A 13,480-nucleotide genomic window follows, 5' to 3' on the forward strand; every position below is an offset into this window, starting at 1 on the left:
GCCAAAATAACGAATTCTAATTAAAGTGATAATAATGCTAATAACAATGTTATTATTAGAAATATATCATTAATTACAACTAGTAAATTTACCATAAAATTTCGTACATGCTTACAAAAACTATACATATTTCAACCAGTGCCAGTTTGTGAAGTGATTGTTAAGATTTACCTTTTTATTGTATCTAAACTTGCGGTTCGAAGTCATAAAAACATTCAAATTTTTTATCCGACTATATATAATTTCATACTGTCAATTAAATTCTACAATATGAAAAATGTTTATTGTATTCCTAGAACCTGCATTCTACTTATGTCATCTAGTACGAAGACATATTTTTATTATCTACCATTGAAGCAAATTGCTTTTTTCTATACTGTGATTAATTGTTTGCTTATGTGTAATAAATAATAATACCTTATTTTTAATAGATTACAACTTATTTGATTTTATGGATTATCTTTTTTCTTCAATTTATTATTATTTTTATATTTTGTTTTATACAATAAAAATTTACATACGCATTGTTATTGTACATATTAACAATACTGAATTTTTAATTACCAAAAAGTTAATACTTATTTATAAGAACTACAAAATTAAATAACAAAGTAATGTACAATAGACAATTCAGGATATTATTTTAATAAAAAAATAATTGCTAGAAAACATAGATAATACATTATAATTGTTCAATTACACATTTTTTAATGTCATAAATATTAATGATATAATTATCTCTTTTCAATTGTATAAAATATTATTGACATCTATTAGTATTTGACTTTAATATATATTTACATGTACGTAATGTTCAATGAAAAATTCATTAGATAATTGAAAGTTTCTCTATGATTTTATGAATTATATGTGTAATCACAATACATTTATAATGTGTAAACACATTTATAATTCGATTTATAAAATGAATAAAGCACGTATGTAAAAATTTCTGACAAAAAATTTATGATAAAGGCGTCTATAGCTCCATTAATGCTAAAATATGTATATTGAATCTTAAAAATTAATTATACCTGATTATACATAAATAGACGTAGCAGATACCTAATTTATCGACATAAAAGATTCAAATTTCTACCTACAAACTTACAATGTACTTCAAATTCATTGTCGGAGCCGCAGTTTCACGTGTTTGTTTATGCTGTAAGTCACGTTGTTACGTTATGGATTAATGCTGTGCAGTCGTAATTTAATTTTGTTGTACTTAATTCTGTAAAGAGAGTAATGAAATATTTTCAAAATTAATGTTTGTAAATTTCTGACATAAACTTAATGTTGTTTTAAAACACCATTTTCTATAGAATTACGATCAAACACTAATATTATAATCGATTCTGTTTATATTTAATTTCTTCTTAATTTTATTATTTTTCATTATCTAAAACCTTGACGTAGTTTAAAAATATTTTTGGTTTGAATTGAACCAAGTAATTTATAACTATGAACGATGAACAAATTGTTTTGACATTACCTGCTACACAAAGTGTGGATGCAATATATTTGACTCCACAAGAGTCATCACAAGAGAAAACCATGACTGTATGGGGCAGATTATGTCCTATCAAATTACCTTTTAAGACAATGGGTAAGAATATATACTTATTTAATATTATGTATTATATGCAAGTTTATATAATTTATAATATATGATATTTATTGTGTAACCTATGTTAATTCCATTTACTTTCGTAGAAATGACCAAAGATGTTTATACTCTTGGTCGAGCAGAATCCTGTGATATTTGTGTTACTAGCAATGAATTAAAGCCAAAATGGCTTAGCGTAATGAGTAAGATACACTTTAAAATAACTAGAGAATATATTGGTAATGATAATGATGCCATAGTATATTTAGAAGACTTAAGCCAAAATGGAACTTTTGTTAATAAAAAAAAAATAGGCCGTGGGAATAAGATAATACTTGAAAGCAATGATATAATATCTTTAGCACAACCTATAGTCACTGGTAAATAAATTATATCTTATAATAAGCATGTATATATTATACACAAATCTCACATTTTATTTACACTATATAATACAATATTTGCTACAGTTTATATATTCATGAGTACAACAGCATGTGAAAGCAACAATCTTCCTCCAGAACTCAAAGATAAATATAAAGTGTCATGTAAATTAGGATCTGGGGCATGTGGAGAAGTGAATATGGTATTTAATAAAATGGGTTGTCAAAAATTTGCTATGAAAACTATTATGAAAATAGGTGACACAACGAATGGACAAAAGCATCCGTTAAATGATCCTGAGAAAATTATGAATGAAGTTAAAATATTAAAAGCCTTGAAGCATGTAAGTGAATATATAAATTGCTAAACTGATATAGAATGTATTAATTTATACTTTGTTCTTTAGCCTTGCATAATTCGAATGGTAGAAATTGTAGATACTCCAAAAGCAGTATACATAGTTTTGGAATTAATGGAAGGTGGTGAACTTTTTGAAAGAATAAGAAGCAGGGGAAGATTATCAGAAAAACATGCAAAATTGATTTTTTATCAAGTTGTATTAGCTGTTAGTTATCTACATGATTGTGGTATAACTCATAGAGATTTGAAGGTATGCGTTTTTCTTAAATATCTGTGATATTTTGGTTTAAATATAAATAGCGAACAAACATTCTTTGGTCACATTTACAGCCAGAAAACATATTATTAGCTAATAACTCAGATGTTACATTAGCAAAGGTATCAGACTTTGGTTTATCAAAGTTAGTTGATGCACAAACTATGATGAAGACATTTTGTGGAACACCTATGTATGTTGCACCTGAGATATTGTCTACTATTGGACGTGGTTCTTACACGAATCAAGTATGTATATGTAAGAAATATCTGGAAGAAATAAGATGTTCCATATTTTTTAATTTAACTAGGTTGATGTATGGAGTTTGGGAGTAATATTGTATGCTTGTTTAAGTGGTTCAGTACCTTTTAATTGTTACGACAAGAATATGAGTTTGCAGGATCAAATAAAGTGTGGACGTTATGGTTTTCCTCCTTCCAAATTTGGACATATAACAAACAAAGCTATAGAGCTGGTATAGTAATATTTGATGAAATATTATTGTAAGGTACACGAATAGAAATAATTCTATTTTCTAATAATGCGATCTTTTTTAGATTAAGAGTATGATGACAGTAAATCCGAGAAAAAGGATTACGATCAAACAAGTTCTATTACATCCTTGGTTACAGGATCGTGAACTTCGAGAGACTATTGATACCTTATTATCGAAAGAAAATGACGAAAACTTAGCGCCGCAAAGTATTTCCACTAACATTCAATACAAGAATGAACCGCATCAAAATTTAATTAAAAGAGCGAGGTTGCATCTATAATTATGTTACTTCCCTCTAGTTCTAGATAATATCATTATTTCAAAAATCATTGATCTCTAATCTATTTGTTCTATTTATTATTTATCATATAAATTGACTAATTAGTCGACAAAAGTTAGTCCACATTTATACATAACATGAAAGACTAACTTCAATTATTTTCATTAAGTTAATAAGAAAGATCAAATTAAAATAATTATATTTTAAATTGATTTAATTTTCAAGTACATAGTTATAATATAAATAAAATTAATTTAATAATAAAATTAAAAATATAATAGAGAAACTTTGTAACTGATATGCACCAGAACATTGTACAAATAATAGTTATAAGAAATAGTTATTATAGAATAATTATAGAATAGTTATTTTCATGTTTTATATTTTTTTACGCTTGTAATTATTAAAAATTTATTAAATATATTTTCTTTTTTACTAAAATTTCCGTACGTGTTAATATAAAAAGAAATTTCATTTTCTCGTGAAATCTTATCTTGATAATTTTTCATTGGAAAACAAATAAAACCTTATATGTAATAAAAAATACCGGTTTATATACAATTACAAATCGTATCAAGAATAATATTTCATTAATCATGTTTTCCTTTTTCCATCTATTCCTCTCTGCATTGGTAATGTCCTTCGCCGTTACATGGATTTGGAAGTGGAGTTTCCATGTCTGGCCGTTCCTTCTTTGTTAGTCCCGCTAACAATCGTTTTATTTGAGCTATTGCTTTTCCGGGATTTAAAGCCTTGAAAGAATTAGTCACATAATAATAATATATAAGTTATTAACAATATTTGAATTTCTATTCTTTATATAACGTTGTGCACTTCATACCTTCGGACAAGTTTTTGTACAATTGAAAATAGTATGACATCGATATACGGAATAAAAATCACGTAATTTACTAAGTCTTTCTTTATGCCCCATGTCACGTGAATCTATTATCCACCTATAAGCCTGCACGATAAAAATATTTCATGGTATATTGAATATTACGTATAGGACATTCTTTTTCTATAACGAATAATTCATGTACCTGCAGAAGAGTTGCAGGACCTAAAAACTTATCACCAAGCCACCAATACGGTGGGCAAGAATAAGTACAACATCCACAGAGGATGCATTCGTATAAACCATTAAGTTTATCTCTATCTTTTGGACTTTGTAGGATTTGTCGTAAACCGAGAAAATTGTCTTCTCCGGGACGTTTTAAAAATGGTTCAATATGCTGGTATTGTTTCAGGAATTGTTCCATATCCGTTACTAAGTCTCTAATTACGTATGAGTGCGGTAAAGGATATATGACTATAGGTTTTGGCGATTCCTTCACTTTTCTAAAAATAAAAAGATAGGATACTATACGGCTTTAGGATAAAAAAATATTATAAACTATTTACTTTACTTCGTCTGACAATGAGTGTTACAATTTTTTGAATAATTATTATGATTCAGGCAGATATGAGTAATGTATGTATACTATCATTATGAAACAACAAAAAAAGGTATTTTTCTCGCATTACGTGATGCAAGCCAAGGTATTAACACCATTTATATTCATCGAACAACATCCGCAAATTCCCTCGCGACAGGATCTTCGATAGGATAACGTGGGGTCATGTTCTGCTTTTATTAATGCCAATACATCTAATACCATGGTGCCGCATTTATTTAAATCCACACTGAATTGTTGCATGAAAGGTTTTACGTTTGGTTTTTCAGGATTCCAACGATATACTCGAACAGTCTGCAGTCTGGGCTTTTCCGGTACCTTCCGATCCTAAATATGGATTAATGATAAGAAGGAAGGAAATTTTATAATTCAATGCGTAATAAAATTTATGAAATGAAAAAAGAAATACAGAGGAAATGAGAAAAGTTTTTATTAATAAATGTAAATTTTTAATATAACTGTAACATTTATGGTTGCTAACTTCTGGAGGTGTTTTGCATTCTTTCACAGCGGCGATTTCGGCGTTAATTATGTTTTCTGTCTCAGATGGTTGCTTTTCTGCCTTTCCTGCACTGGACAAAAATCTATGGCTTGAAAAACGACTATTTTGACGCATGCCTCGTCGAAGAGATACAATTGTACAAAACCAAAATCGGCTCGCATGACTGATAATATTGAAGTTGAACATTGTACTTGTAGAAGTTTTATGAAAAACCTTTTATAAGTATCACCTGAGACTATAAAGGCATATTTCGTTTTTCTAATCTTTTTATCATTTTGTTTTGTAGTGACAGTGTAATTCTTAGTTAAAATAGAAACAAAATATCATCATTTGAAAGAACTTCATAGTTGTGTTCTTTGACGATTTGTTCACATTAAGAGAAAGAAATTATAATATTATACACATAACTTATATAATGCTGGATAATATAAAAATAATGAAATAAAAATAGCAGTATCATATGTTTTTGAATTAAAGTTAGATCCAATAAACACATGAATTGTATAAAAATTATAAGATTACAAGTATACAACCATACGATTACAAATTCACAATAATTCGTGAAAACAAATGATAATATTTCATTGACGTACAACGTTTGATATGGATATGCAACGCCAAGGTTTGTTGATTTTGCAGTTTGTTGATCATTTATGCAATATTCATATGTTTTTATTTACTAAAAGTATAATTATTAAATAATAATATTATTAAAATACCTAATATCTGGTCCTAAAATAATGAAAACAGTATGTTTCATATTTTAAAGCAATAAATTCCATTTATTTGAACATTATCTTTATTTATACTGTTGCTCAACATTTGTTTCGCGGCACAATATTTTAAATATCTTGAGCTATTTTAAAAGGTCAGAAGTTATCGCTCGTTACACACGAGTTATAATGGATTAACCCCCGCAAAGAAGCAGTCTTCTTCCTGCGAATCAAGCTACAGCAATAAATATTCGTTAAAATTTTCATAGTTATACAGATATAAGCGAGAACGATTAAACGTTTCAACTTTATTTGATTACCACCTGTTGCTCCAAGAAACACGTTATTAAGTAGTGGGAATCACAACAAATACAATTTTGAACCACGTGTATTAAATTAGGAAGCCAATGAAGCAATAAAAAGAGCTTTACTACACTCAGAGCTTAATATTCTTAAAAAGGTGCAAAAACTTCCCGAAAGATAATAAATACGGAGGTTATAAATATATTGTATTATGTAGATAGTTTATAATATCGAATAATATTGGTAATATTATCACGAAATGATCTTGTAATGGATTTATGAATATTTTGTTTTTATTTAATATATAGTAAATATTTATACATGATATGTATAATGTGGTATTATATACATATGTAAATAGTATTATACAAAATTTGATAAGCTTATTTGTTTGTATATACTCCTATTATGTTACATCTTTTTACAATTCATTCATTGTTAATATAAAATTTAATATTCTTTAGGCAGTATGCAGTATGCAGTTTTAGTTATTGGTGGTGGTGGTAGAGAACATGCTATTGCTTGGAAACTTTCACAATCTCCTTATGTAAGTATCTTAAATATAATATATTATTATATAGGTAAATAAAATTAATAAAACTTCTAGGTAAATAAAATTTATGTTTCTCCTGGAAATAGTGGAATTTCATCAGTTGACAAAGTTTCTCTAGTGAAATTAAATGTTAAAGATAATAAGGTATATTTTTATTATTTTATGAATTGAATTATATAATTATACGAATGAATTCAATAAAATTATGCTAGGATTTTTTATTACATAGGAAGTAGCAACATGGAGCAAAGATAATAAAGTAAATTTGGTAATTATTGGTCCAGAAGAATATTTGGCTAATGGATTAGCAGATGAATTAAAGAATGCAGGTATTAATTGTTTTGGTCCACAAAAAGCAGCATCTAAAATTGAAGCAGATAAATACTGGGCAAAAGAATTCATGGATAAATGTCAAATTCCTACTGCAAGATGGAAGGGATTTGTAAATGCAGAAGAAGCAAAGAAATTTGTTAAAAGGTATATTAAAAAATTATATTTATAGGTAAATTTTAAGAAAAAGTACTAAATATATAATAATTTATTATAGTGCACCATTTCCAGCACTTGTAATAAAAGCTTCAGGTTTAGCAGCTGGAAAAGGAGTCATAGTAGCAAAAGATAAAGAAGAAGCTTGTAAAGCTATAGATGAAATATTAACAGACAGAAAATTTGGATCTGCTGGTGATTCAATAGTTGTAGAAGAATTATTAGAAGGAGAAGAAGTATCTGTACTTGCATTTACAGATGGTATAAAAACAATTTTTAACCAAAATTATTGTAATTTTATTAAGCAAAAGCTCCATTTTTTCTACAGGGAAAACTATTGTGCCAATGGCACCTGCACAAGATCATAAAAGAATATTTGATGGAGATACAGGACCAAATACTGGTGGTATGGGTGCTTATTGCCCATGTCCATTGTTAAACAAAGCAGATTACGAAGTAGTGAAAGCAGACATCTTACAAAAAACTGTTGACGGTCTTAGACAAGAACAAATTTCATTTGTTGGTTCGTATCAGATATTAGAGCTACATTGTAATTTATAATGTATTTTACAGAAACAGTTTAATGTAAAAAAATTTATTATTTTTAAAAATATAGGTGTATTATACGCTGGATTAATGTTAACAAAAGAAGGACCAAAAGTTCTAGAATTTAACTGTAGATTTGGAGATCCTGAAACACAAGTAGTGTTACCATTGTTGAAATCAGATTTATTTAATATTATGAAGGTTACTTTTTATTTTAATATGAAAAATTATAACTCTGAATTAATAAATGCATGCATTAATGAACAAATTAGAGAATTAATTTAATATTTATTGATATAGGCCTGTTGTGAGGGTTCTTTAGTTGAATCTGAAGTTATATGGGAAGAAAATCTGTTTGCTGTTGGTGTTATTTTAGCATCTCGAGGATATCCAGTATCATCATCAAAGGGTCAAGTTATAATAGGCGTCAATGATATTTCGCGTGAAACAAATCAATTTGTTTTCCATAGTGGCACAAGTATCTCTTCTGAAGGAGAGTTATTAACTAACGGTATATTTTGTTGAACGGTATCTGGTTGTGTATATAGATATATATACGAGTTCAGTAATATTTGTCTGTTTGTTTGTTTATTTATTAGGTGGAAGAGTTTTAATTACTGTAAGTTTAGCACCTTCATTGGCTTTGGCTGCTGCTAAAGCAACACGTGCCGCCCGAATCATATCATTCGAAGGAAAGCAATTTAGAACAGATATAGCACATAAAGGAATAGCAAGGTATCGTGTAATAAAAATTATATAGAAGAAAAGAGAAAGATTTAATCAAGTAATATTATCAGGTCTATATTGCACCATGGACAATTGACATATAAAAGTAGTGGTGTGGACATAGAAGCTGGAAATTCATTAGTTTCAGCTATTAAACCAACAACTTACTTGACACAACGTTTAGGTACAATGGGTTCGATTGGTAGTTTTGGTGGTTTATTTGATATAAAAGCTACTGGTTATAAAGATCCAATCTTAATATCTGGAACCGATGGTGTTGGAACTAAATTAAAGGTATATAGATATTTATAGGAAATTTAAAAGATTATATAATGTATAGACATTATATCTCTATAATGTATAAGCAATAATAATTCCAATATAATAACAATGTGTAAAATCTATCAATTTTGCAGATAGCGTTTGAATGCAAAAAACATAATACAGTGGGCATAGATTTAGTGGCTATGTGTGTAAATGATGTTCTTGCACATGGTGCTGAACCTTTATTCTTTCTGGATTATTTTGCTTGTGGTAAATTAAACGTTGATATAGCTAGCAATGTTATAAATGGAATAAGTGAAGGATGTAGAAAAGCTGGATGTTCATTAGTAAGCAAACATAAGTGTACTTTTAAATCTTTTCCTCTAATATATTGATTAAGTAAGAATATCATACGTAAATAATGGATCTAGATAGGCGGGGAAACAGCAGAAATGCCAGATATGTATTCCAACGAAGAATACGATTTAGCCGGTTTTGCTGTGGGAGTAGTTGAAAGAAATGATTTGCTTCCACGTGTAAATGACATAAAAGAAGGTGATATTGTAATTGGCTTATCATCAAGTGGTGTGCATAGTAATGGATTCAGCCTTGTTCGAAAAATTTTAAAATTAGCAAATAAAAAATATTCAGATGTGGCACCTTTTTCTGAAAATAATCGTACAATAGGTATTTGTTTTGTTTCTTTATCTATGGTATTTTTTCTACTATAAAAAGAGAAGTTTATTTACACTTATTGTACTTTAAAGGCGAAGAATTGTTAGAACCAACGAAAATTTACGTAAAAGGAGTAATTCCTGCTTTACGCACGAATTTAGTAAAAGCATTTGCGCATATTACTGGAGGAGGTCTGACAGAAAACATCCCAAGAATTTTACCAAAAGATATGGGAGCAGTTTTAGATGCAAAGGCGTGGATTATTCAACCAATTTTTGCTTGGTTGGCAACTGTAGGTAAGGAAACGCAAATATTATTCAAATTTTAACATATAAATTTATTTTGTATTTATATATATTTTAAAATATATATATATATTTCATAGGAGAAGTTAATAAAGAAGAAATGTTAAGAACGTTTAATTGTGGCATTGGTGCTATCCTAATTTGTTCGGAAAAAGATAAAGACGAAGTGTTAAGTAAATTACAAATAGAAAATCCTAAGATTATTGGACACGTAATTAATTATAAAAGTAAGCTCCATTTAAAACTATTTTATTAAAAATAATTTTATTTATATTTATACACATTAAATATTACAGAAAATCACACTAGAATACACGTTAAAAATTTTGAGGAAGCGTTAGAATTGAAAATGAGACAATACATACCAGATATAATTTCACAATTAAGTAAGCCTTTAAAAAAAGTGGGTGTTTTGATATCCGGTAGCGGAACCAATTTACAATCACTAATTGATGCAACTAAAGATCGATCTCAACATATTGGTGCAGAAATTGTTATAGTAATATCTAATAAATCAAACGTTGAAGGACTTAAACGAGCTGAAAAAGCTGGTATTAAGACGATGGTAATTGTTGTTTTTAAAATTTTTTACATTTCTTTACCTTTCATCCGTATATCATTTCAATATGTGACCATAGGTTATTAAACATACGGATTATCCTAATCGAGACGCATTCGATGCAGCAATGAATGTTGAACTCAATGCTTTTGGAGTTGAAATAGTCTGTCTTGCTGGTTTCATGCGTATTTTATCAGATAATTTCGTAAATCGATGGCGTGGTGCCTTAATAAATGTACATCCTTCATTGTTACCATCATTTAAAGGTGCACATGCACATAGAGATGTTTTAGCAGCTGGAGTACGTGTTTCTGGATGTACGGTGCATTTCGTGGAAGTATGATCTATGTTATATTAGAAATTTTTCTTTATATTAAAGAATTCTTTTGTATTATTAAAAATAATTTTCAGCCTGATATAGATTCTGGAGCTATCATTGAACAAGCAGCAGTACCTGTACTGCCACATGACACTATAGAAACTCTTCAAGAGCGAGTGAAGACAGTTGAACATTGTATCTTCCCACTAGCTCTAAAACATTTAGCTACGGGAAGGATACAGTTAAACGAAGATAATTCCATTACATGGAATTATTAAACTGAAGATATTATTTAATTATTTTATGTATCATTTGTCACATTTATATATAATATATATATATATTCTTTTTAAATTTATATACATATATTAAATTTTTTATCAATAGAAGTAAATCAGTATAGAAGTATCAAATCTATTTAAAAGAAATATAGTGAAATAATCTAATACAATAAAATAGTATATTTTTTATGACACTTTTTTATTTAAAAATTGAAAATATGATTCCAAATAAAGTGTCTTCCTTTTTAATAGGGGCATTAGTGTCTACTTTTATTGAATTATCTCTTTTAATTGTTCTTTGTGGTGGTGTTGAAAGTGCCTCGTTTGCAAGATCTTCTAATTTGGTATGAAGCATTTGTTTCTGAAGTATAGGTACTAATAAATTATACTTATCGATTTTACTATTTATTCGTTTTGTTTCAGACCTAAAATTTTCTACAATGTTCCTCCAAGTTTCTTCATCTGTGTAGTTTAATGGAAGATGTCCCACATTATTACGGGCGTTTATTAATTGTTTTCGCAAATGTTGTATTTCTTCTCTTATTTCTTTAGATAATTGTATCCATTCTGGAGTAAATCCATTTTCTATTAGTATCTGCAATTTAATATTCTGTATATAATTTATTGTAAATTTCTAATTTATATTAATTTATCATACCTCATTTAATTTGTAAGTAACAAAATCAACATATGGACTTCGAGTATTTGTATTTTCTTTCAATGGTTTACCCATGCCTGGTAGATCTTTAAATTCACCTTTATTCATTGCTTCTTGAATTAAATCTTCTACTAAACGATCCATACCAAAACGTGTTTTAATATCTTTGGCACGTTGTTTATCCATTCCAACTAATGTATTACGTTCTTCAGCCTGTAACTTTTTTAATCTATGTTCTAATACATTCTCAACTGCCTTTTGAGCTCTTTCTATTGTATATAACTTTTGTCTTTTGCTATGTGTTCCAACTCCTATGTTATAAACTAAATAATGACGATGCTGTGGAGCTGTATGCTAAAACATGAATATATATATATATATGTATATTAAATCAGGAAAAAGATAATATGTAATATATATATTGTTTAATGTTGCATATATACTTTAATATCAAATTCTTCCACTTCAGGTAAGTTTGTACTGTTTTCTTTATCTTTCATTCTTGCTTTACGAATCTGTCTATAAGCAGTTTCAATCTGTGAAAAATGACATTACATGTGTATTATAACTCACAATATTAAATAATCTTTATTAACAATACAAAATATCTCATACCTCAGAAAATTTGGCTGCATTAGCTTCTGATGTACCGCTGTCTGGATGGAATTTCTTTGCTTGATAAACAAATGCTAATCTTAGTGTCTCATCTTCACAATCTTCTGCAACTTCTAACGTTTGATACCATTTCTTGAAGCGCAATAAAGAGTATATAGATCATTTATGTCAATAACATTTTAATTGAAGAGGTTCAATGTATATATATTTTATTAAACATATATATACATAATAATTATAATCATAGATAATTCTATACTTAAACAGAAATTTTTATTATAATTACATTAAAGAATGAATGTATTCATAAGGAATTTGAAAACACTAGTAAATGTCTAAATGTATTTTTCATACCAAAACACATAGGACTAATGTTCCATAGATGTAATAGAAAATATACGTTCTTTACCTTTATATCACGTTGATGTGTGAATCTTTTTATCTGCATAAATTCCCAATAAGGTATGCAGTATATGTGCTTAAATGGTTTCTTATTATACTGATTAAATTTTAACATGATTTTTAAAAAGTTAAAATGTTAAATGTTGTTATAATTTTGATATTTTTTTTACTATTATATAACTTATCGTGTTATTGTAATATATATTAACATATGAACTATTCTTTATGATAAATATTCAAAATAACCTACATGTTCGTTCTAAAAAACAGTTATAAATTGTATGCCATGAATGACATTCTGCAAAAATGTACTTTTCGGTACGAATTAGATATTACGAACATATTAAAGACAATTTATTTGTCATAGAATCAACATAATTATTAAAAATCATATAAAAATGAACGTAACATTGACGTTTTAAAAACGTGTGTCATATACATATCAGGTATCACGTGGTAAACGAACTCAGCTGTCCGTCATACAGTTATTTATTCATCTGCTTACTTCTATAATATAAAATAAAAAAATTCTATATAAATTTTTATACATATATTTTAATATAATAATTTTTACAACTCATAATTAACTTTTATGTTTCTATCAATATGTTACAAATAAAAATTACAATATTTTCATTTCTATATATAACAATAATTTTGATACAGCGCTATAAACTACATATATGCAATGTAATGTTTATTAACTATTGGATTAACAACTAAGTGATTGCGTA

General features: G+C 27.7%; 4 protein-coding genes and 1 long non-coding RNA gene across 9 annotated transcripts; 2 read left to right on the top strand and 3 right to left on the bottom strand.

Moving 5' to 3' along the window:
* Nucleotides 1-860: 860 nt before the first annotated feature.
* Nucleotides 861-3,693, top strand: LOC132905303 (ovarian-specific serine/threonine-protein kinase Lok-like). The gene is made up of 7 exons (XM_060956462.1): nucleotides 861-1,606; nucleotides 1,714-1,986; nucleotides 2,077-2,333; nucleotides 2,397-2,600; nucleotides 2,681-2,854; nucleotides 2,917-3,081; nucleotides 3,164-3,693. The coding sequence occupies exons 1-7, from the start codon at nucleotides 1,462-1,464 to the stop codon at nucleotides 3,380-3,382; spliced, it is 1,437 nt and encodes a 478-aa protein (XP_060812445.1). The 5' UTR covers nucleotides 861-1,461; the 3' UTR covers nucleotides 3,383-3,693.
* Nucleotides 3,694-3,919: 226 nt separating this feature from the next.
* LOC132905119 (uncharacterized) lies at nucleotides 3,920-5,939 on the bottom strand. Its single transcript, XM_060956122.1, has 5 exons — nucleotides 5,321-5,939; nucleotides 4,910-5,166; nucleotides 4,426-4,723; nucleotides 4,224-4,346; nucleotides 3,920-4,134 (listed from the first exon to the last, which is right to left on the bottom strand). Exons 1-5 carry the CDS (start codon nucleotides 5,525-5,527, stop codon nucleotides 3,997-3,999), a joined length of 1,023 nt encoding a protein of 340 aa, XP_060812105.1. The 5' UTR covers nucleotides 5,528-5,939; the 3' UTR covers nucleotides 3,920-3,996.
* A 262-nt stretch (nucleotides 5,940-6,201) lies between these two features.
* Nucleotides 6,202-11,475, top strand: LOC132905112 (trifunctional purine biosynthetic protein adenosine-3). Of its 4 annotated transcripts, none has more exons than XM_060956087.1 (17): nucleotides 6,202-6,549; nucleotides 6,822-6,904; nucleotides 6,965-7,054; nucleotides 7,140-7,387; nucleotides 7,458-7,657; nucleotides 7,725-7,919; nucleotides 8,013-8,143; nucleotides 8,243-8,453; nucleotides 8,542-8,677; nucleotides 8,740-8,962; nucleotides 9,085-9,279; nucleotides 9,364-9,619; nucleotides 9,700-9,903; nucleotides 9,993-10,139; nucleotides 10,209-10,477; nucleotides 10,551-10,808; nucleotides 10,883-11,475. In XM_060956087.1, exons 2-17 carry the CDS (start codon nucleotides 6,827-6,829, stop codon nucleotides 11,066-11,068), a joined length of 3,027 nt encoding a protein of 1,008 aa, XP_060812070.1. In that variant the 5' UTR covers nucleotides 6,202-6,549; nucleotides 6,822-6,826; the 3' UTR covers nucleotides 11,069-11,475. The 4 variants fall into 4 exon arrangements, with proteins under 4 accessions (XP_060812070.1, XP_060812071.1, XP_060812073.1 ...); XM_060956088.1 differs by having other exon boundaries at nucleotides 6,202-6,337; XM_060956090.1 differs by lacking the exons at nucleotides 6,202-6,549; nucleotides 9,364-9,619; nucleotides 9,993-10,139; ... (1 more) ...; nucleotides 10,551-10,808; nucleotides 10,883-11,475 and having other exon boundaries at nucleotides 9,700-9,904.
* Nucleotides 10,146-10,651, bottom strand: LOC132905123 (uncharacterized). The gene is made up of 2 exons (XR_009657739.1): nucleotides 10,515-10,651; nucleotides 10,146-10,451 (listed from the first exon to the last, which is right to left on the bottom strand). It is a non-coding gene; the product is annotated as an uncharacterized LOC132905123 (long non-coding RNA).
* On the bottom strand, nucleotides 11,090-13,158 carry LOC132905117 (dnaJ homolog subfamily C member 28). Of its 2 annotated transcripts, none has more exons than XM_060956119.1 (5): nucleotides 12,754-13,158; nucleotides 12,345-12,476; nucleotides 12,173-12,265; nucleotides 11,730-12,083; nucleotides 11,090-11,666 (listed from the first exon to the last, which is right to left on the bottom strand). In XM_060956119.1, the coding sequence occupies exons 1-5, from the start codon at nucleotides 12,859-12,861 to the stop codon at nucleotides 11,271-11,273; spliced, it is 1,083 nt and encodes a 360-aa protein (XP_060812102.1). In that variant the 5' UTR covers nucleotides 12,862-13,158; the 3' UTR covers nucleotides 11,090-11,270. The 2 variants fall into 2 exon arrangements, with proteins under 2 accessions (XP_060812102.1, XP_060812101.1); XM_060956118.1 differs by having other exon boundaries at nucleotides 11,090-11,681.
* Nucleotides 13,159-13,480: the final 322 nt, after the last annotated feature.

This window comes from Bombus pascuorum, chromosome 3 (genome assembly GCF_905332965.1).
Source record: "Bombus pascuorum chromosome 3, iyBomPasc1.1, whole genome shotgun sequence".
Classification (NCBI taxonomy): domain Eukaryota; kingdom Metazoa; phylum Arthropoda; class Insecta; order Hymenoptera; family Apidae; genus Bombus; species Bombus pascuorum.

Excerpts from the sequence above, each read along its gene's own strand:
- LOC132905303 (XM_060956462.1), top strand. The coding sequence starts at position 1,462 with ATGAACGATGAACAAATTGTTTTGACATTACCTGCTACACAAAGTGTG. Across the intron at positions 1,607-1,713 it reads ATTACCTTTTAAGACAATGG|AAATGACCAAAGATGTTTAT; the intron begins GTAAGAATATAT and ends TTACTTTCGTAG. Across the intron at positions 1,987-2,076 it reads AGCACAACCTATAGTCACTG|TTTATATATTCATGAGTACA; the intron begins GTAAATAAATTA and ends TATTTGCTACAG.
- LOC132905119 (XM_060956122.1), bottom strand. The coding sequence starts at position 5,527 with ATGTTCAACTTCAATATTATCAGTCATGCGAGCCGATTTTGGTTTTGT. Across the intron at positions 4,724-4,909 it reads AATACCTTGGCTTGCATCAC|AAAAGTGAAGGAATCGCCAA; the intron begins GTAATGCGAGAA and ends TTTTATTTTTAG. Across the intron at positions 4,135-4,223 it reads GTACAAAAACTTGTCCGAAG|GCTTTAAATCCCGGAAAAGC; the intron begins GTATGAAGTGCA and ends AATTCTTTCAAG.
- LOC132905112 (XM_060956087.1), top strand. The coding sequence starts at position 6,827 with ATGCAGTATGCAGTTTTAGTTATTGGTGGTGGTGGTAGAGAACATGCT. Across the intron at positions 8,678-8,739 it reads GCACATAAAGGAATAGCAAG|GTCTATATTGCACCATGGAC; the intron begins GTATCGTGTAAT and ends TAATATTATCAG. Across the intron at positions 9,280-9,363 it reads GAAAAGCTGGATGTTCATTA|ATAGGCGGGGAAACAGCAGA; the intron begins GTAAGCAAACAT and ends TAATGGATCTAG.
- LOC132905117 (XM_060956118.1), bottom strand. The coding sequence starts at position 12,861 with ATGTTAAAATTTAATCAGTATAATAAGAAACCATTTAAGCACATATAC. Across the intron at positions 12,084-12,172 it reads TGGAAGAATTTGATATTAAA|CATACAGCTCCACAGCATCG; the intron begins GTATATATGCAA and ends TTCATGTTTTAG. Across the intron at positions 11,682-11,729 it reads TTACTTACAAATTAAATGAG|AATATTAAATTGCAGATACT; the intron begins GTATGATAAATT and ends AATTATATACAG.